Source organism: Mandrillus leucophaeus, unplaced genomic scaffold (assembly GCF_000951045.1).
Source record: "Mandrillus leucophaeus isolate KB7577 unplaced genomic scaffold, Mleu.le_1.0 Scaffold307, whole genome shotgun sequence".
Taxonomy (NCBI): Eukaryota; Metazoa; Chordata; class Mammalia; order Primates; family Cercopithecidae; genus Mandrillus; species Mandrillus leucophaeus.
This window is the reverse complement of record NW_012103221.1, coordinates 525,074-547,090: the sequence shown is the minus strand read 5'-3', so window position 1 is coordinate 547,090 and position 22,017 is coordinate 525,074. Positions and strand designations below refer to the sequence as shown.

At 39.3% G+C, this 22,017-nt stretch overlaps 2 protein-coding genes across 5 annotated transcripts in view; one reads left to right on the top strand and one right to left on the bottom strand.

The window, feature by feature from the left end:
- Positions 1–2,356, bottom strand: part of WDPCP (WD repeat containing planar cell polarity effector) — a 500,366-nt gene extending 498,010 nt beyond the window's left edge. The window contains exon 1 of the mRNA XM_011987298.1: positions 1,828–2,356. The gene's annotated coding sequence lies outside the window, so the exon portion shown is untranslated. The remainder of the gene's footprint in view (positions 1–1,827) is intronic.
- MDH1 (malate dehydrogenase 1, NAD (soluble)) lies at positions 2,235–21,601 on the top strand. Of its 4 annotated transcripts, XM_011987300.1 has the most exons (10): positions 2,624–2,673; positions 7,072–7,234; positions 8,386–8,484; positions 9,291–9,387; positions 11,580–11,755; positions 13,354–13,476; positions 18,815–18,991; positions 19,405–19,518; positions 20,077–20,166; positions 21,267–21,601. In XM_011987300.1, the coding sequence occupies exons 2-10, from the start codon at positions 7,229–7,231 to the stop codon at positions 21,390–21,392; spliced, it is 1,008 nt and encodes a 335-aa protein (XP_011842690.1). In that variant the 5' UTR covers positions 2,624–2,673; positions 7,072–7,228; the 3' UTR covers positions 21,393–21,601. The 4 variants fall into 4 exon arrangements, with proteins under 4 accessions (XP_011842691.1, XP_011842690.1, XP_011842689.1 ...); XM_011987301.1 differs by lacking the exon at positions 7,072–7,234 and having other exon boundaries at positions 2,235–2,673; XM_011987299.1 differs by lacking the exons at positions 2,624–2,673; positions 7,072–7,234 and adding an exon at positions 2,775–3,016.
- Positions 21,602–22,017: the final 416 nt, after the last annotated feature.

Below are 22,017 nucleotides of genomic sequence, written 5' to 3'. Positions count from 1 at the left end.
TGTTAAGTATATCTCCAAATATAGCACAACAGTTTAATGCACTGTTTGTGGCCTTAACAAAATATGAAAGTCTGCAACACATTCACAAACCACCTGGAGATTCAAATTCACAATGAACGTGCAATGACATATTGTGCTACTTGACATTAGCTATTACCAAAGACAGTTCAAAAGGAAGAGAACAGAGACAATCTTATTAGCATAATTGGAAATGTGCTGACATATCCACCTGACCAAACATCTTCTCTTGCAGTGTATTATATTACCTGAGAAAGGTAACTTATAATCAGTGCTAATATGCTCCTTAACCTGATTTACAAGGTCAACTAGCTATAAACAGAACAAGGCCCAGGAGCTACCATACAGGTGACTTCAATTCTGTATGTCTGGACTGGATGAGAATACGGGGGCTTACATGTTTGTGGCCTTGTTGGAGTATGGGAATAGGACTGCAGTGAGAATTCTGGTTATAAAAACTCTCCCTTGTAAAATTCACTGTAAATCAAGGACAAAAATCATGAGATTGTTTGTTTTATTATACTTTAAGTTCTAAGGTACATATGCACAACGTGCAAGTTTGTTACATATGTATACCTGACATGTTGGTGTGCTGCACCCATTAACTCGTCATTTACATTAGGTAAAATCATGAGAGTTTTAAGGACAACAACATGGAAAAATCTTTCTGTTAGCAGCTAGTGGAATAATTCATTTAGGAGGAAAATGGGAGAAATTTTTCGTAACTGCTGAGAGTAAAAACTCGGAGAACCTAGGCTTGAGAATAATGTACATCTACTAATTCAGGACTAGACACATAAATTAGAGAGTTTTTGACATAAAAGTAACATTTGAAGTGATGCAACGCATGAATCAGCTCACTGAGGGATTGAGTATAGACAGAGAATACAGCCACCCCAATGTTAAGAGATCACAACTAAAAAAAATTTTAAAACTCGGAAGGACTGAGAACCAGTAATAAAAGAGGAAAACCAGGAAAGTATGTTGGCTGAGAGCCAAATGAATAAACGATACAAGGAGAGTCATTCAGGTGCATTAATAAATGCTAAAAGTAAAGCATTACATTCCTTTCCAAAAATAGCAAATCCTCAAACTGAAATAGAGAAAAATTGAAAGATATTACTTGGCATTCATTTATCAGTGACAGAGAAAAAACGGAAGTTCTAACAATGTTATCTAATCGAGATGTTTTATTCATTTTCATTACGTATATGCTGTGTATGGTACTCCCGAGCATCATATCTTCCTTTTAATATCCACATGAAACAAGCTTTTAAAGAGCACAGCAATTCTCTTGGCAGCATTAATTTTAAAGAGAACCTCTTAAGTTGTTTTACCAGCTCAGACTGACTGACTAAACAACCAGCGTCTCCCATTCAGCTGCCAGTCTTTCCTCAGAAATGCCGGTTTGGCATAACTTTAAGACTCAAGATGGTATAAGGCGCATCCTGTTTCTTCCAAAAGAGAATGAGCAAAACTCAACATTCACGGAGGGCTTAGAGAAAATTAGATCCGTATACTGTGACGTCCTGGAAGGGAGAGGCTCACCTCCTACAAAGCAGATGCTCAATAAATATTTTTGATGTAATTCTGGAAGAGCTCCATTTGAGATCTGGAGTGCACCTACTCCAGGGCACCACCCCCTGCAGAATAGTTGCATTCCCACGCCCCTCATACTCCGTTCAGTAAAGGCACCCGCGAACTAGCAGGCATCCGCCCAGTGAATAAAAGCAAAGTGGGACGGCGCACCACCGCAGTCCGGACTCTTAAGGTTAAAAGAAAACCCCTTGCCCTCGGGCCAGGGCTCACCTGCCTCGGGAGGGGGAAGAAGCGCGACACCTGGCCGCTTCGGAGTAGCCGTCCCGGCAAAACTCTCGCCTCATCACCAGACACTACCCGGGCAGAAGGTTCCTGGACTAGGTCCTTGGACCCGAGAGGGAGGGACAAGCTCACTTGGTCTCTTGGGTCTCCAGGCCGCCGCCGCCACCACAGTTCCCTCAGGTGTTACAAAGAGTCCGGGGTGTGCGCGCGCTCCCGCATCGTCGCTTAGCAACCTGAGAAGCTGTCCGGTCGTCCCAACTCATCAATTCCCCCGCCCTTCCAGAGTGTGAATCGTTTTTTAAATGATTTTGTTTCCGGGTCGAGCCAGCTTTACGCAGCGGAAGGTCTCTTTACCTCCCACGTTTACCCTCACGGGAGGACGAAGTCTCAGTCACGCGCGTGGGGGGTGATGTCGCTAAGGGGTCATTCTCTCCTCCCTAGAGTTACAAACAAAATCTCTCCCGCCAATTGCCGGGCGCCATCAGGCAGGTCCTTTCCTCCTGACCCCAAATCATCCGCCTGTCGTCGTCCTCCAATCACAGCGGCTCATCCTCCGGGACTACTTTGCAATCGGAGCAGAGCGCAGTGAGAAGGCAGTGAGAAGAACCCCTCGGATCGGGAAGTGTAGTTCAACACTTGAAGGAAACACTTTGGAGATTGCGCCAGAAGCAGGGCAGCGTAAACTACAGTTCCCAGAGAGCGCCGCGTCCAGAGCGGAGCGTTTTCTCGCTAACACCGCTTGCCCTCTCCGAGTCAGTTCCGCGGTAGAGGTGACCTGACTCTCTGAGGCTCATTTTGCAGTTATTGAAATTGTCCCCGCAGTTTTCAGCCATGGTGAGTGTGGGCCCCGGGTTCCTGCCCACCTCTGGCCCTCGCGCCCTTTTGTGGGGTTTCTTGCACTTTAGGGACTTTTGGGAGGCAGCTGTGCAAGGCGCCGTCCTTCGCGCCCTTTGACAAGCTCGGACTCATCTTCTTGGGATTGTCGCAGTGACCCAGTAATTGGGAAGGGATTGATGTCCACCTTGCGGGGCATAGGGCGCTCTTAGGAGGACTCTGGGGAAGTAGTTGTCCTGGGAGAGGCGCGATCTTAATCCTGCTGCATGGCGGGAGGACAGAATACGACGCTGCAGCTATTTTCCAAAGGATGTTACGGGGTTTGTTTGATAAGGATAATAAGGTTTGCGATGGGAGGGAAAGGTTGCGTGCTAACCCCTTTTTCTCCTCATTAGCCCACAGTGTTTATAAGAGCTTTTGTCACAGGGCCCTTGAAAGCTAAAAGCTGGAAAGGTAGTATTTACCTGGTGGTCCAGATTACGATCTGCGTTTGCAGGAAACGTGTTTCCGCCATGTCTGATTTCTCAAAATGTTATTTGGAACCCGTTCATTGACCTGTTTTGTAATGCCAGGACATGTTGAAGTGACGGCATCACTAGCCAATAACTACTGCGGATAGTCTTTGTTGAACTGTATGTAATGAATTCCAGAAGCACCTCTTTTAAATGTAACAGAGTAACCATTTTGTCATGGAAGACCTGGATAACCTAGATCTCCATCGCTTGTCTCTGCAGAAAGAGGCGGGGGGGGGGGGGGGGGGGGGGGGGGGGGGAGGTTGGTGAAGGAACTCTGACGTAGGAATATTCTGCGTACTGTTTGAAGGTGACATTTGTCATCAAACTCAAAGAAATCGCTTCCTACTATCAATACAATTGCTTGTAATTGTAGTTGAGACTGTTTTTCCTACTTTGTGTCCAAAATACTAAAATGGCTGGAGAATGTGGAGAAATGTTTGAATAAATTGGAAATTTCCCAGAACCTGAAAAGACAACGTTTTCAAGGCAAGGGCATTACTCTCTCTGCCTGTGTAACGGGGCCAGTGGAGACAGCTACTAATTTCCAGTAGGTGTTAAACCTAAGTTTCCTATATATTTTGTCACATAATTAGTCATTTAAATTAGGGTTTCAGTGGTTTCTGTCCTAATAATCTTAGCTAGAAAGCAAAGGTACTTATTATGTGAGAACCTTGGACTTTTTGCTTTTCGAACTGAATGGGATCTTTTAAAGGTCACCTTGACGAATCTCCCCACCTCACATCTTAAAATTGAGTTTATCGAGACCCAGAGAGAATGTGATTTGTCCCAAGAGTCTCACACTCTTGCCATTTTTCTATATTGTGTCTTACACTTATCAAGCCTTTCTGAATTTTTATTTTTATAGGGACCACCGCAGTGAGGTCTTGCAGCGGGGGAGAGACGGTGTACTCAACTCCCTGAAAACTTAATTTTTACTAACTGAGATTCTGGATGAAGTTACCAGTTCATACTGCATATACAAACTCAACTATGTTATCAGCATATAGATTACTTGATAGCTTTATTCCTTGCAATTCAAAATATTGGAATTCTAGAATTAAAAGGGGATTTGGAGAATATATTATCTACTCTTATAATGTAGTCTGGGGAGGTCAGATAATTTTCTTAAGGTCACAGAGAGATTTTGGGCCCCAGATTCTTAGCTGGTTTTCCCTAGTAAGGCCCCACCGCTGGAAGGTCACTGGGGTGCCAGATAACACAGAGACAGAACATAAGGAAGAATTTGTCTGGCAGTTTGCTGGAACTGACAGCAAACTCACACATGACTCAATTTCCCTGTCCCCCTCAGGGGAGTGTGTGAATGGACAGAGTTAGAAAAGAGCCTTCTTTTGTAAGCTCATTCAAAGGGGAGGATTCTTTGCTTGTTGTCTATAGGGAGTGACAGTAAATAAACTGTATGAAGGAATCTAAATGGTACCGCTTAGTTTTTTGTGTTATAGAAATGCATGTAATTTAGAAATATATATAAATTTGAAAGTGAAAAAGGAATATGTGGATCTGTCTGTGGAATAACAGAGATACTTAAATTCAATCTTTACAGCTGAGAAGTTAGCACAGAGCCTGCATCTGCAGGAAAGTCATTGGTGCCCTGCTAAGAGCAAAGACATTCCTTCTTTGGATCTTGGCAGACTGCCCAGATATCTGAGCAAAGAATAGTAACCTATGTTCACACTGTAACATTGTGAAAGTCAGCAGGACTCTCCCACCCTCCTGCTTTTCAACTGCAATGTTGCAGAGGAGCAGAAAGAACCATACGTGGAGTTTTCTTTCTCTGTTTCATCTTCAAACATTCAAACACTAACTAAGCCTCAGACTGCCATTAATAAGATGGAATTACCTACCTGTGAAAGTAATTTCTCCAGAAATACAGAAGAAAACTGCTGAGGTGGAATTAACTGTTCATTAGGTGGCCACAACCCCTTCATTAAGGACTGTGATACTGTGAACATGTTTTTAAGTAGCTACTAAAATTGACTGCATTTTTCTAACCATATAGATGACCTTATGGGAGGTTAAACTTTACAGATAGCGATCTTCCATCTCTCCAGCCCCCCTTTTCTTATCCTACTTTGCTGTACATTGAAGTAGTATGTGTTCGTACTTTATACCCTAACCTTCCTTCATTCAACAAATACTGGTTGAACACTATATGGAAATGCAAATCCGTATCAAAGGCAGACTGTTCTTAAGGGGGCTTCATGGTCTAATACAGAGCAACAGAAATGCAAATAGAAAACCACAGGCTATTAGAGTCTTTAGAGGAAAATTCTGTGATGATAATTGTAAATACTTAAAACTACTCTGTTCATTAGGTAATTGCTATTATTATCTCCATTTTACTATGGGGAAATAATGCAGAGAGGTTAAGTAACTTGTCCTAGAGCACGCAGTTAATGAGTTGTGGAGCCAGGACTTGAACCTAGAAAGTCTGGCTCCAGAGTCCATCTCTTTAATTACTACTCTCTACTGCCTCTGTAGCCCCCTGTTTTAGAAAATTGGTGTATCCTTTTGTTTCCTTCACGTAATTCACCAATGGATTCCCTGGCCTAAAATAGTACCAACTACATGATAGGAACTTAATGCTGTTTTGTTTAATGAATGAATTAAATGAGACAACAGCTCATCAGTGGATTTATAAGGTAATATCATTAGTACTAATGACATAAATAATTTTGTTAACTATAGTTGAAACTATTGTGGTCACTGAGTTTCTAGCCTTCTCAATACATACTATATATGAATAAAATACCTTTTGTTTTCATGGTACATATGAATGAGTTTTTGTTTGAGTCAGGATCTCACTCTGTCACCAAGGCTGAAGTGCACTGACACAGTAATGGCTCACTGTAGCCTTAACTTCCAAGGCTCAAGTGATTCTCCTGCCTCAGCCTCCTGAGTGGCTGGAACTACAGCATGTGCCACCATACCCAGCTAAATTGTTTTTTTAAGAGACAAGGTCTCACCGTTTTGCCCAAGCTGGTCTCGAACTCCTGGGCTCAAGTGATCCAGTCACCCCGGCCCCCGGCGCAGTGTGCCGGGATCATAGGCGTGAGCCACTGCACTCAGCCTGAAATATCTTAAATAAATAAAATACCTTTTAAAAAATGTTAAAGCATACTACATATGTTCCCAAACAGTTCTTTTACATTTCCATCTTTTTGGTACTTTTATAGGATCCAGCTATTCCTTCAAGCAAATATCAGAGTTCCAACTACAGGCCAGGTGTTTTTCTAGGCAATTGAGATACAGCAGTAAATAAAATAGACAAAGTCCGTGTTCTTAAGGATCTTGCATTCTAAAGGAAAAGGGAGTAATAATTTCTTCCTGTATTCCCTTTTCCTCACCTACTCTACTTGACTTCAAGGAAAGAAGGGAAAATGACAGAATGAAACATGTGTAGGCCATTAAAGATTTTTCTATAAATAGCAATAAATTGGGAAACAAATATTGTATAGTATATAGCTGGCTATGATCAAATTCATTTCTCTACACCAGTTGACATTTATTTATTTATTTATTTATTTATTTATTTATTTATTTTGAGATGGAGTTTCGCTCTTGTTGCCCAGGCTGGAATGTAATGGCACTATCTTGGCTCACTGCAACCTCTGCCTCCCGGGTTCAAGCCATTCACCTGCCTCAGCCTCCCAAAGAGCTGGGAGGCGCCTGCCACCACACCCAGCTAATTTGTATTTTTAGTAGAGACGGAGTTTCTCCATGTTGATCAGGCTGGTCTCAAACTCCCAACCTCAGGTAATCCGCCTGCCTCGGCCTCCCAGAGTGCTGGGATTACAGGCATGAGCCACCATGCCTGGCCTGACACTTCTTTTTTGAATTTTTTTTTTTCTTTGACTTCTGTGAGTGAGTACCAAATTGCTGAGTTCTGCTGACCTCAGAGCTTAGAGTTAGAAGCTTAAAAGAAGCCTTCGAGGCTATCCATCCTTGTTTCATCTGGAGGAAGGATCTTAAAAAGAAACCAAATACTTCTAGGCTCAGTCACATCAGTGGACCATTTCTCCATGCCGGTAGGGGTAAAGGTGACAGTGAAAGTACATTTACCCAGCATTGTCGGGGAAAGGAATGGTTCACCATAATTGAATTTTTCTGTCTAATTAAACTTACCCATTATGTTTCTAAACATTGTTTTGTTCTTAATAGAAATATTTCTGTTTTTTAAAATTCAGCTTAGTCTTTTTTTACTCAGAGTCATCACCTTGAATATCAGTTATCTTTGTTTCTATGTCTGTAGTTTGTTCAGGATCTGTTGAAATTTCTGTTTGTATGTCTTCCCTCCTTGCTTTTAAAAATAATTTTCCCTTGGAATCAGGTTGTCAGCTGTCTGTCACTACATGTTACTGTTGTTTCTCCTGAAATAAAAAATCTTGTTTTTCCTCCTCAAGACAATAAAGTTGAATAGCAATTAATTGTCCTTTTTTTTTTTTGAGACAGAGTCTTGCTCTGTTGCCAGGCTGGAGTGCAGTGGCACAGTCTCAGCTCACTGCAACCTCCACCTCCTGGGTTCAAGCGATTCTCCAGCCTCAGCCTCCCAAGTAGCTGGGATTACAGGCACGCGCCACCATGCCTGGCTAATTTTTGTATTTTTAGTAGAGATGTTCACCATGTTGGCCAGGCTGGTCTTGAACTCCTGACCTCGTGATCCACCCGCCTCAGCCTCCCAAAGTGCTGGGATTACAGGCATGAGCCACCACGCCCTGCCAATTAATTGTCTTATTTAAATATATTGGCTCAATGTAAATGGAAAGTTTTAGCCTCTTTTACTCCTTTTCTTGGTATGAAGATTCTGTTGAGCAGATGGGAGTGGGGGCTTTGCATAATAAGGATTTGTGTGGCTCTAGTGGCTGCCAGGGTTTGGATCACCACATACTGAACACATCAACATTGTTCAGCCTATTTTAGTGGTAAAATACCCCAAAAAAGGTGGATAAGATTATGTAAGTAAATCCAGAATAACACTTTTAGCTCCCTATATGGTGAGAGTTAAATAACACCACATAAATATGCAGCACATTCATTTTCTACTAAGCCAGATGCAAAAGGACTTTAAAATTTTACATTCACTTTTAAAGTATGTGGATTTCTTACTAGAGATAAAAATTCTGGATATTTTTAAGGTACAGTAGTACTTAAAGATGTTAATGGGTCTTTTTCATTACAGTCTGAACCAATCAGAGTCCTTGTGACTGGAGCAGCTGGTCAAATTGCATATTCACTGCTGTATAGTATTGGAAATGGATCCGTCTTTGGTAAAGATCAGGTAGGAACAGGTGTCTATAAATCTTAAGTTATTAGAGTAAGAATATGATTAGTAAAATTCTGTATTTGTACACAAATTGTAAAACAATGAAGGAATGTGTAATCTCAGTAAATGTAATAGGCACACAGCTATAATTGGAAGCAAGTAAATTTGTATGTATGCCTCCAGGCACTGAAAACACTTTGGAAATGAGAACTCTTCCATATATTGTACTTAGTTGACTTGGTGCAACCAGCAGGTGTCAGTCAATGGGAGAGATCACTAATGATAGTGACTTACAGTCATGTGGGAGAGAGTTACTCAATAAGCACTCCCTTGTTAATAAATGGCCTTTAGAACCAAAAGAGTCAGGAAATCTGCTTCCCAGTTGAAGCAGGCACTCTGACTTTCAGCAAGCCTGATTAATGTACACTAAAATCATTTTCTAAGGTATTCATTTATTCAGTTTCTTGACCCATGGATACTGAATTATTCTTTCATGAACTGAAATCAAACATACAGCTATTAACAATAAGAGCAAACTATGGCATGTCACTCAGTTTAATGTTTTTTTTCATGTACTCTTAAAAAACTGAGTAGTGGTGCTTCCTCTCACTGTGTTTGTTAGCAAACCAATGCTGGTTTTATAGCATCCTTCTTTCTGAAAGTGGCATAGTGCTAGATACCTGACCTCCTGAAATAATGATCATGACTAATTAATGGGAATTACATGCATGTACATACCACATAAAAAGTATGTGAAAAGACTTTCTTGTGTCTAAGTGAAATAGCCTACACTAACAGATGCTGTCCTTGCTTTTTGGTAGCCTATAATTCTTGTGCTGTTGGATATCACCCCCATGATGGGTGTCCTGGACGGTGTCCTAATGGAACTGCAAGACTGTGCCCTTCCCCTCCTGAAAGGTGAGTTGGGGAGTAGAGAAGGAATTTTATAGTATTTGATTTCTTACAAAATACAGGTTTTTAGGGCCGAGCGCGGTGGCTTACGCCTGTAATCCCAACACTTTGGGAGGCCGAGGCAGGTGGATCACGAGGTCAGGAGATCGAGACCATCCTGGCTAACACGGTGCAACCCCGTCTCTACTAAAAATACAAAAAAATTAGCCGGGCATGGTGGCAGGCACCTGTAGTCCCAGCTGCTGGGGAGACTGAGGCAGGAGAATGGCGTGAACCCGGGAGGCGGAGCTTGCAGTGAGCCGAGATTGTGCCACTGCACTCCAGCCTGGGAAACAGAGTGAGAATCCGTCTAGAAAAAAAAATAATAATACACAGATTTTAGGTTTTTGTTAAAGGCTCTTAATTAGAAATTATTCATAAGAGGATTTTTTTATTTGGAACTACCATACTTATTAACTACTTATGTATACCAAGGATAAAGAAGGGTAAAAAATGAGAAACAATGTCAGGTAAAGGACTATCATTTTTTCCCCCAATGTGTGTGTGTATATAATTTATTATACCAGTTAAGTGTAATATTTTGCACAAGGGTTATACACCTGACATTGTCTACACACACATATTATAGACAACGTAGGAATTGTCTATGTTGTGTTGTTATGGAGTCTACTTAAATGGTAATAGTAGCATCCTGTAATGGAAAACTTGTCTCAGTTTTGAAGGATGTCCTTCATAGCTATACATTGCTCTGGAAGTTGGTTGGTCCTTATATGGTCTCCATCCCATCTACCAATCATCAGGTTGAGACATAGTATAAATTGTCCTTACCATATGCTCTATAGTTTGAAAAAACCCAGAAGAGCTCAGCTAAGGGCCTTTGCAGATCATTGAACTATAACACGAACATAATAAGGAAGCCTTAAATTTGATTGAAAAGTTTATTAAAATATTCTAAATTAATTTGAATATTTTTCTTCAGCTATATCTTCATCATAGTCTTTCTTTTGGTAAGGATTAATTAATGAAACTCTCCTAGAAGTTTGCACAAAGCAAAATAATATATACCTTCCCAGAAAAACTTTCCTTAAAATTTTTCATCTGTTGAATAAACATTTTCTAGAAGGGATAATCTGCCATCTAAGTCTTTTGGTTGCAAAGTTCTGTAGAAGAATACGTGGCTGCCCACACTATTCTGTTGGTTCCCTTTTCTTACCCACAGCTCTTTCCAAATCAGCTTTGCTGCTTTTTCCCATTTGTATTCCTTTCTTTGCTGAGTTCCCTGTGCTTTCTCCAAAGGGCCCAGATTGCACTTGTTTGTCCTCTGCCAGATGTGAATAGGAGAGGGAAGGGAAAGTTCAGCAAATAAGGACGTGGTTTTTTTTTTAAGGAAGATAATTTTTTTTTCCTCCAACTGGTGTTCCTGTCTATGCCCATTTTCAGACTTATGGCAGACTTGACTATTATGCAACTAGCCAATTTTCCAGTGAAAATGCTGAATGTTGGTCATAGCTTTTTTAATACAATCAACAAAGAAGTGTGATGACGTATGTTCTTCAGTCAAAAAGCAAGTGATGTTTGCTTATTGTACTAACACTGGAGCATAGTGGTTGAACTCTGGACCAACCTAGGCTGGAATTACAACTCCGTTATCTTTTGATGGTGGCGAGTTAATCTCTTTAAATCTCAGTGTCTCCATCTATAAAATGTGAAGATTAAATTTGATAATAATATAAATCTCTTAGCATTATCCCTGGCACAAAACTCCTCAATAAACATTTATTATTTTTAAATTTGTGATTGGTGTCTTAGACCTTAAAGTAATTGTAATTTAAAGGTTAGGTGAATTAGTTGCTCTTTTGTGTTGTGTGGTAATTAGTGTGAATAACAAGTATTGCTTCAAAAGTCATCATTATACCTTGCATCATATATGATTATAAAAGATAAAAGCTATGGAGTTTTTGACATTTAAGATAATTACTGAAATAGGAAAAGCAAAATAAATCTATTGACATTTCTGATGTTATGATTGTTAAATTAATATATTATCTTTCTTTTCTTAGGCTTCTGAAATGCATATCAGTGTGATATATAAACACTTGCAACAAGTGAAAGAATTTATGGGTAGATTCAATATGAAAAAGAAAACTTCAAAACTTTGGTGTTTAAGTAGCTCTGCATATTTATTGCCATGTCCACAGATGTCATCGCAACAGATAAAGAAGAGGTTGCCTTCAAAGACCTGGATGTGGCCATTCTCGTGGGCTCCATGCCAAGAAGAGAAGGCATGGAGAGAAAAGATTTACTGAAAGCAAATGTGAAAATCTTCAAATCCCAGGGTGCAGCCTTAGACAAATACGCCAAGAAGTCAGTTAAGGTGACCAACACTGTATTTTAGGGATTTTTCATTATTAGCATTTGAAACGTACGCTTTTAGCATTTAAGCAAAACCTTAAATTATTTGTCCTTTTTTCTAGTTCTGTGCAATCATCAGTAAATATGGCTATAGAGTTTTGCTTGATAAGCTCTCCCTTTCTGGGTTTTTTGTTACAGTGTAGAAATCTATATTCAGAGTGTTCAAAAATATTTTTCCTATTAGTATAACGTGAAAATTTAATATTAGTTCTTAAACCTATAGAGAAGGCACAGGACCTTCTGGTGCATTTTTGCTGAGTGGGAATATTTATTTAGACATTTAAATTTGTGTGTGATTGTGAAAAGAGATAGCTAGCTGTAAGGTAAGTTTATTCTCAGGAGTAGAATATAGTGGTTTCTGAATGTTCGCTCAGATTTTCTTAATGCAGAGGAATTTTAATATGCTTGTTTCTTGAAGAATTGAGTCAGTATGACTTACCGTTCTGTCTCTTTGTGTTAAAACTATTTAAATTCTAACTATGTCTTAATAATACAATAAGCCTTTTTTATTTATTTATTTTTATTTTTTTGAGACGGAGTCTTGCTCTGTCACCCAGGCTGGAGTGCAGTGGTGCAATCTTGGCTCACTGCAACCTCCACCTCCCAGTTCAAGCATTTCTCCTGTCTCAGCCTCCTGAGTAGCTGGGACTACAGGCGCACGCCACCACACCTGGCTAATTTTTGTATTTTTAGTAGAGATGGGGTTTCACCATGTTGGCCAGGCTGGTCTCAAACTCCTGTCCTCAGGTGATCCACCTGCCTTTGCCTCCCAAAGTGCTGGGATTACAGGTGTGAGTCACAACACCCAGCCAAACTTTCTTTTATTAGTGAACTATCAATTAACTAGAACTTAATTGTCACACAGCAAATAGGCTTGCCGTTTAAAGGTTTAACTGATTTCCGTATACTTTCCTATTTTTAAAAAAAAAAAAAAAGTGAAAGAAAATTTTTATAAAATTTTTTAAGTTGCCCATTATAATGTTCTATCAGTAACATTTCATAGATGTCTGCATTTTTTGCTTTCTGTGGACTTCATTTTAAATAGTTAACTTACTTTCTGTCATCACAGAAAATAATATAAATGAGTTGAATAGAAATCCACAAGTACCAGTAAAAGATTACAAGGTTGTTCAGACTGCTAAATTGCAGGCTGTTTGGAGGTAAAGTATTCCTTGCACAGTAATTCCACCTCTGCAAAGCGTCCTTGTTTGTCAGAAATATTTGCCAGCACTGCAGTACTTAGAGACAATGAAGTATCTTGTCTGCAGCTTGTCAAAAGAGGTACCAAAAAAAAAAAAAAAAACAAAGACTAAAGATATAAGGGAGTCAGTCTCTGTGATATGGTTGTAACTTTTCTATAAATCTGATATTATTTCAAAAATTTTATTACCATTTTATTAAAGATTTTTATAACTTAAAATGTATTTTCCTATGCTATATTGTATTTGATGTTTCCCAAGCCTCCCCTGTACGGCTACCTGTTAGACATTTTCAGTCAAATTTTAACATGGTTAGTAAGTATATAGTCTGTAAGTCTTCAGTGCCTTCCATTCCTCCTAGGTTATTGTTGTGGGTAACCCAGCCAATACCAACTGCCTGACTGCGTCCAAGTCAGCTCCATCCATCCCCAAGGAGAACTTCAGTTGCTTGACTCGTTTGGATCACAACCGAGCTAAAGCTCAAGTAAGAAAAATGTCTTTTAAATCTTGTGATTGTTCAACTTTAAAACATTTTTCTCTCACTTTTAAAATAACTGAATCTGAGTTTGTGCTTTTTTCTTGTTTTTGTTTAGTAGGAACCTGTTACTTTTATTAAATTAAAAGTAAATTATTATTAATTTGTTAGGAAGTCTTTAAATGTATTCTCGTAAAGGACCAGAGGCTTTACTTCCTACTTGATTTTGTCTTTAACTATATTTCAATTGCTAACTATAATGAAATGCAGTTACTAATGTTCTTTTGTTACAGTGGTTAAAAATTAGTATACATGATGGTACATAATTTAGTTTTAATTTTTTCAGATACATAGGAGATTATATAAACAAAGACTTGAGCTTTGCATGATTGTGTGGTTCTGTTTCTGTTTTACCTGCAGCTAAGCAATCAAATTCAGATTTTGTAATTTTATATTTAATTTTCAGTTTATGTCTTTTTAATATTCTGTGTGTATCTGTAAAATTTGCTACTTTCACTGCTTAGGAGCTAAACTCTGTTGCTAATTTTCTTTACCCTTGGAGCCATAGATAAGTATGCCAAGGAGCCAGTGACCAAGGAATTAACAATAGCTTTTCAAAAAATTAGAAGCCAAGCAACTGATCTGAGCTAGTTTCCTAGGCTTTTTCAGATCTAACTGGTCCTGGTGCCCGTTCCTGGACAGAACCTCTGTCCGTTGCCCTAATGCTTTTCTGGCCATCCCTTCCTGTCTGTAGGTCATCACTGCTAGATAGGTCTATGAGTTCAGTGCTTTTTCTTCTAGAGAAAGATAACTTTAGTTTCAAAAAAAATTGTTAACCAGAAGATGCTATGAGGTCTAAGTTGAAGTACTGCTGCCCTAACCTAAGAATTAATAATCCTTCAGCACTGGAATGCCTATGAAAGAGAAAAGAATATACATTTGTTAAGCATCTACTGTAAATTGAATGCTATACATGTAATTTTCCATTTAATTTTTATAGTAACCATATGAGGTATCTTATATTATCCCTGCTTTAGGTAAGAAACCTGAGGCCCAGGGAAGTCAGAGAACCTGCTCAGAGTCATACAGCTTATAAATTATGGAGCCACTTGATTTGCCTGACTCAAAACCCTTATGTATGGTCTTACTTAACGGTATCAACTGACCTTAGTCCACTTACTAGCTCTGTGATTTTGAGAAAGTACATTCAATGATTAAAATGTAATAATTATATCTACCTCAGAGAGTTCTTATGAGGATTAAATAAGATCCATTTTAAGCCCTTAGCATGGTGCCTGCACATAGTAAATGCAAGAAAAGTTGGCTGCTATTATTATTAGTTGATTTCTTCTTTCTAAGAAGCATACAGCCTAAACATTCCTAACGTAAAGGGTTGTTGGATAACAACCCTTAAATTTTTAGCTTAAAGTGCAGATATTCCCTGAGAGGCTTTAGGCTATGGGCTGGGTCTGATGGTAGATGAGAACAAATAGGAGTTTGTTTGAATGACTGGAGGTAGGCAGTTTGAGTACTGTGGGACAGTTGTAAAGGAAGAGATATTATACGCCTTACAGTTGTAAACTCTGGATTGCCAGACAGTGACTTATTTAGTTCCTGCAACAAGAAAAAGGTAACACAATGACACTAGCAACCACTTTTTGTTGTTTCACCTGAGGCTTTGGTGGAGACAGGCTTTGGAAAATTCTGCCTCCAAAGGTACTGCTAAGAGATACTTTGTCCTAGTGCCTGAAACAGTTTTCACTGCAGGGCTAAAGTCTGAATGAGCAAAGAGGAAAGACAGTGCTCTCCTCAGACTTTAACCTTCACTTTGGGACATGTTCTTTATTACTCCTGGGACCTTGGCTTGGCACTGTTTCAGCATGTCAATCTGGCATAGTGAGAGCTTTTAAGGAGTCATTGAAGAAGCACTTTCTTCCTCTAAAAGAAGTAGTTTATCCAGTGAGAAAAATAACAAACCCAAAGGTAAGTTTTTCTTACAGGAATGGTTGCTAGATATTTTGTCTTGAAATTCAGAGGCCTTAGCTACTTAGGGACTGTTTAACACCTGCAGAACTTCCCTGTGTATTTGCAAACCAGTGCTATATTTACATCTGCTGACAAGGTAATTTGACAGTGATACCAGATAAGGTAATTTGACAATGATACCAGTTAGCTGGTAAGAAAATTACTAGGGCTGGAGAATTAATCAAAAACTTTTAACAGACCTCTATGACAGACATGAGTGTCTAGGGGAGTAAAGAACTGTTATTCCGGGTACGTATAAATTTAGACTAATTGTGACATGAATCATATTAAGAAATTATATCTGCTGGGTGCAAAGTACCTGGCCTTTGCTGTCCAGACAGAACTGGATTAGCTCAAGAGATCAAAGGAGCAAGAGGAGGAGGGCAACAAGAACAAAGGAAGGCAGGGGAGCCCAGGGAGACCGAGGGCATAGAGGCCTAGAGGCATTTTGTCTTCACTGTACTTGGGAGCATTGAAGCTGACATTCAGGGAAGTTACAGGCTCTAACTTCCTGGTGATACATATATCTTGAGTTAATTGTTCAAGGTATAAATTTATCTTTTTCTATACCATACCAGCTAAATTTAAGTATAAATGTAAGTAAGAGCAGTTTTTTTCCCAGTTCTTTCAGGTCATGGCACCCATAAAAAATGGTACTCATTGGACAGCGTGCCACTCTACCCTACCCCACAGGCTAAGCAGATCAATAGCTGAGGACCCCAGAAACCAACCGTCAACTAATTTGTGGAGACTAATGCAAATATTGTAGATAATAGTCCTAATACTTGCAAGACTTGCAGGGATTCGATCGGTCAAAAGTGATTTACAATATCACAAACAGAAATTTTTAAGTAAACTTTTAACTATTTTAGGATTTCAGAAAGCAGTCTCAACTAGTTTAAGAGTGAGAGTGAAAGTAAAGACAGTTTACTTCTTACTTAACTGAATAAATTAGTGTGAAGACCAGTCAAGTCATTGCAGACATTTTAGATAATGGCCTTTTTTTCATCTTTATCCTTTTTGGTTGGTTGGTTGGGTTTTTTTTTTTTTTTTTACTTTTTATTTTGAAATAATTTTAGACTCAGAAGTCGCAAAAAAAATAGTACAGAGAAGTCCCTTGTACCTATCACCCATTGATGGTATCTTACATAACTACAGAGTATTATGAAAACCAAGAAGTTGATGAACTACACACAATACTATTAACTAGACTTACTGAAGTTTCACCAGTTTTATATTCATTTATTTTTTTCTGTGTCTTTATGAGTGATTCTATGACATTTGATTACAAGTGTAGATTCCTATAACTGCCCCCATAGTCAAGGTACAGAATTTCTTCATCACTCACAAAAGAACTCCTGCATACTCTCCCTTATGGTCACACCTCCCTCTGTCCCTGACATCATTTATCTGCACTCCACCTCTATAATTTTGTCATTTTGAAAATTTACAAAAATGGAATCATGCAGTAAGGAACCTTTTGAAACTGTCTCTTTTTCACTTAGTTTAATGCCTTTAAGATCCATCCAGGTTGTTGGTTGTTCCTGTTTTTCCACTTACCCCTTTTATTTATTCCATTGCATATGTAAGACGTAATACAGTTTATTTAACTATTCTTTTTTTTTTTTTTTTTTTTTTTTGAGATGGAGTCTCACCCTTTTGCCCAGGCTGGAGTGCAATGGCACGATCTCGGCTCACTGCAATCTCTGCCTCCCAGGTTCAAGAGATTCTCCTGCCTCAGCCTCCTGAGTAGCTGGGCTAATTTTTGTATTTTTAGTAGAGACGGGGCTTCACCATGTTGACCATGATGGTCTCAATCTCTTGACCTCATGATCCTCCCACCTCGGCCTCCCAAAGTGCTGGGATTATAGGTGTGAGCCACCGTGTCTGGCATATTTAACCATTCTTGAAGGACATTTGAGTTGTTTCAGTTTAGAGTTGTTATTACCCTTGTTTTAAAATTTTCCTTAAAATATCAAAGTGTATTCCTTTTATTACATGCTAAATACTCAAATGCTTTATTTATGTGCTAAAGCTACAGACTCTGGCACAACTAATTTTCTCTCCCATTCTTACTGGGACACAGAGGAAGGAAGAATTGCCCACAATGTCACCAAAACAGATCAGCTTCTTAAAATATTTTTCCACATTCCCTTCTGGTTCATCATAAATTCTGTTGTCTAGTTAGGAACAAATTATACATACACCTGATCACAATTTATTTTCTGCACATAAACTTATCAGACAAATAACAAACAGGCTGATTTTATTTAAATCTACCAAGACATGTCTTTTTTTTTTTTTTTTTTTTTTTTGAGACAGTCTCACTCTGTCGCCCAGGCTGGAGTGCAGTTGTGCAATCTCGGCTTATCACAACCTCCGCCTCCCAGGTTCAAGCGATTTTCCTGCCTCAGCCTCCCGATTAGCTGGGATTACAGACATGCACCACGAAGCCCGGCTAACTTTGTATTTTTAGTAGAGATGGGGTTTCTCCACGTTGGTCAGGCTGGTCTCGAACTGCCAACCTTAGGTGATCTGCCCGCCTTGGCCTCCCAAAGTGCTGGGATTATAGGCGTGAGCCACCATGCCCAGCTCAAGACATAACTTTTTAACCTTTTTTTGTGGCTATTATGCTATATGTGATTGCAAGGCATTGCAGGACCCTAAAGTGCTTTCTGGAGTTATAGCTAGAGATTGTTACATATGTTAGAATTTTAGTGTGTATATATGTGTGTATACACACACACACACACACATACACATAAAATCTCTTTCCTTCAGTTTCCTGATATATAAAATGAGGACAGTCATATCTTGGTAATTTGAGTCCTATCCAACTCTAAAATTTCATATTTAGGGTTGAAAATTAATTTGTATATGGTATGTAATAAAAATTTTACCTAAAGTGCCTAAATACCTGATTACTCAGAAGCACTGAGAAGACATCTCCAGGTAAACATTAACAGTGAAACAAAAGATCACATTTACATATTTAAGAAACAGTAAATTGATTAATAAATAATAGTAACTTGATTAATGTTTTATGTTTGATACACCTACTATACTAATAACCACAAACTATGGGATGCTTCATACCCTTAAACATTGTACTCCATAAGCTTCAAGTCCACGGTTGTTACCACTGTTAAGCTGTTGTGGGAAATTGCCAAGCAATAAATTTACCTTTTTTACAAGTCAATACAACTCTTGTGTTCTCTTGAAATTTCAGAAGCTTTTTATTTAAGGGCGTTTGTCAAAACAGGTCCCAATTGGAAATAAAAAGCATTTGCCTCAGTAATGTATTTGTTTTCAATTTAACTAGATTGCTCTTAAACTTGGTGTGACTGCTAATGATGTAAAGAATGTCATTATCTGGGGAAACCATTCCTCGACTCAGTATCCAGATGTCAACCATGCCAAGGTGAAATTGCAAGGAAAGGAAGTTGGTGTTTACGAAGCTCTGAAAGATGACAGCTGGCTCAAGGGAGAATTTGTCACGGTAAGAAAAATCTGTGAGCCTTCTTAACGCTGAGCATAAAGAACTCTTGAGAGACTCTTAGGACAGGAAACCTTCAAGGAGGGCAGGTCTTTCACAGTTGCCCTGATGACTGCATACTTTCGGGATCTTAGTAAGCCAGTCATGATCCAGTCTGATCTGATATGATCTGTAGCACAGCAGTTGCGACTTATACCAAGATCCATGTCTTTGACACATAATAAACTTTGTATGGGAAGATACAGTTTTCTTTTTCCAGAAGGATTGGTAAGGCTAACATCAGGTTGTTGCATGATTTTGGAGGGGACACATTAAACTCTGGTCATAGCCTTTCACCCCAAGTTCGACTTGGAATCAATGAAAATGTTGCTATCATGACCAAGTAACACTGCTGCTTTCGCCTGCCCCTTTCCCAGACTGTGCAGCAGCGTGGTGCTGCTGTCATCAAGGCTCGAAAACTATCCAGTGCAATGTCTGCTGCAAAAGCCATCTGTGACCACGTCAGGGACATCTGGTTTGGAACCCCAGAGGTAAGGATTTAGTGATTTGCACAGGTCACTCTGTTTTATTTTTGTTGCCTGATGATATACTATAAAAAGAATATAGCCTTTAGGTTATAATCAGGTTAGGTTCATTTCTCAGCTCAGCTGCCTATTAACTAAGTAAACTTTGGAGTTTCTTAGCCTTGACCTTTCTGAGCTGTTTTGTCATCTTTTACATGACATTACTATTATACACAGGGTTGTGAGGGTTAAAGGAGATTGCATATGGAAAACACGTAGCACAATGCCTGATACATAGTAGGGGTGAAATTTTTTCTTCTAGGCCACAGCTTCCTCATCTGTGAGGATTAGGAAATGAGGATTAGGTTTCCCTGGCCTACTTCACATATGATATGGAAGCATGAAATGAAATAATATCCATGAAAGTTATCTTGTCGTGGAAGTACCTGGTGCTGATGATAGTTCCTTACACAGTAATGATGTTATGAACATAGTAAGAAAGGGTCACCTGGTTTAATTTTATTAGTTCATGTGTCAGTTGTGTAAACTAATCACCATGAGTATGTGAAACATTGTTATTTTCAGGGAGAGTTTGTGTCCATGGGTGTTATCTCTGATGGCAACTCCTATGGTGTTCCTGATGATCTGCTCTACTCATTCCCTGTTGTAATCAAGGTAAGGTATTTTGGAGCTATTTCCCTTCTTTGAGAAAGTAGTTATATGTTTCCCTTAAGAATGGTATTATTGGCCAGGCACAGTGGCTCACGCCTATAATCCCAACACTTTGGAAGGCCAAGGTGGCAAGATTGCTTGAGCCCAGGAGTTCAAGACCAGCCCAGGCAACATACTGAGACCCCCATCTCTGCAAAAATAAAATAATTAGCCGGTCATGGTGGCACACACCTGTGGTCCCACATCCTCGGCAACAGAGCAGGACCCTGTGCCCCCAAAAATAAAACAGAATGGTATAACTTCATCTAGAAAATTGTTCCTTTACTAAAATAGACATTTTTCTCAGCTTTAAAACTATATGTATTTCAACTTCAGGTCATTAAAAGTTTTTGTGATTGAAATTAATCTGGAAAGGAAAATTCAGCTTTTCCTACTAAACACAGTATGTTATTATGCCTCTAGTATTAGAGACCTACAAATAGTATATTTCTAAATGAAGCAATGATTTTCAGTGTTGTTGCTGTTTATTATAAACGTGCTAAAGTCAATCATTTTAAAGATTTTTTTTTTTTTAGATTCAAGAGGTTTAAAATTCAAGTGTTGGCCGGGCGTGGTGGCTCAAGCCTGTAATCCCAGCACTTTGGGAGGCCGAGATGGGCGGATCACGACGTCAGGAGATCGAGACCATCCTGGCTAACACGTTGAAACCCCGTCTCTACTAAAAACTACTACAAAAAACTAGCCGGGCGAGGTGGCGGGCACCTGTAGTCCCAGCTACTCGGGAGGCTGAGGCGGGAGAATGGCGTGAACCCGGGAGGCGGAGCTTGCAGTGAGCTGAGATCCGGCCACTGCACTCCAGCCTGGGCGACAGAGCCAGACTCCGTCTCAAAAAAATAAATAAATAAAAAATAAATACATACATTAAAATTCAAGTGTTGAGTTTTTATTAGAATTGTCTATTAATTAAAATCTGGATTTTGATTTACTTCTTTAGAATCAGACTTTAAAACAGATACACCTCTAAATATAAGTTCAAACTAGGTTGTTGCTTATTAAAAGATCAGTTCCACTTTAAATCTCTTATTTGCATTATTTTCAAACAGAATAAGACCTGGAAATTTGTTGAAGGTCTCCCTATTAATGATTTCTCACGTGAGAAGATGGATCTTACTGCAAAGGAACTGACAGAAGAAAAAGAAACTGCTTTTGAATTTCTTTCCTCTGCCTGACTAGACAAGGATGTTACTAAGTGCTTCAAAGCTGAAGAATCTAAATGTCGTCTTTGACTCAAGTACCAAATAATAGTAATGCTCACTTAAATTACTTGTGAAAAACAACACATTTTAAAGATTATGTGCTTCTTGGTACAGGTTTGTGAATGATAGTTTATCATCATGCTGTTAGTATGCATTCTAAATAAATATATACCCAAATGAAAGTGACTCAGACTCTGTTTCTAGCTAATATTTAGTGTCTACTCAGGAAACAAACTTGCAGCCAGGCACAGTGGCTGACACCTGTAATCCCAGCACTTTGGGAGGCCGAGGCGGGTGGATCACTAGGTCAGGAGATCGAGACCGTCCTTGATAACACAGTGAAACCCCGTTTCTACTAAAAATACAAAAAATTAGCCAGGCGTGGTGGCAGGTGCCTGTAGTCCCAGCTACTCCGGAAACTGAGGCAGGAGAATGGTGTGAACCCAGGAGGCAGAGCTTGCAGTGAGCAGATGGCGCCACTGCACTTCAGCCTGGGCAACAGAGCGAGACTCCATCTCAAAAAAAAAAAAGAAAAGAAAGCAAACTTGGATGTTTCCCAGCTTGCCTAAAGAATTTTTATATATATATATTTTCTAAC

Bases quoted from the DNA above. Each gene is read 5' to 3' on its own strand.
- MDH1 (XM_011987299.1), top strand. From the start codon at position 2,984: ATGTTACGGGGTTTGTTTGATAAGGATAATAAG. The intron at 3,017-8,385 runs GTTTGCGATGGG...TTTTCATTACAG, and splicing joins TGTTTGATAAGGATAATAAG to TCTGAACCAATCAGAGTCCT. The intron at 20,167-21,266 runs GTAAGGTATTTT...ATTTTCAAACAG, and splicing joins CATTCCCTGTTGTAATCAAG to AATAAGACCTGGAAATTTGT.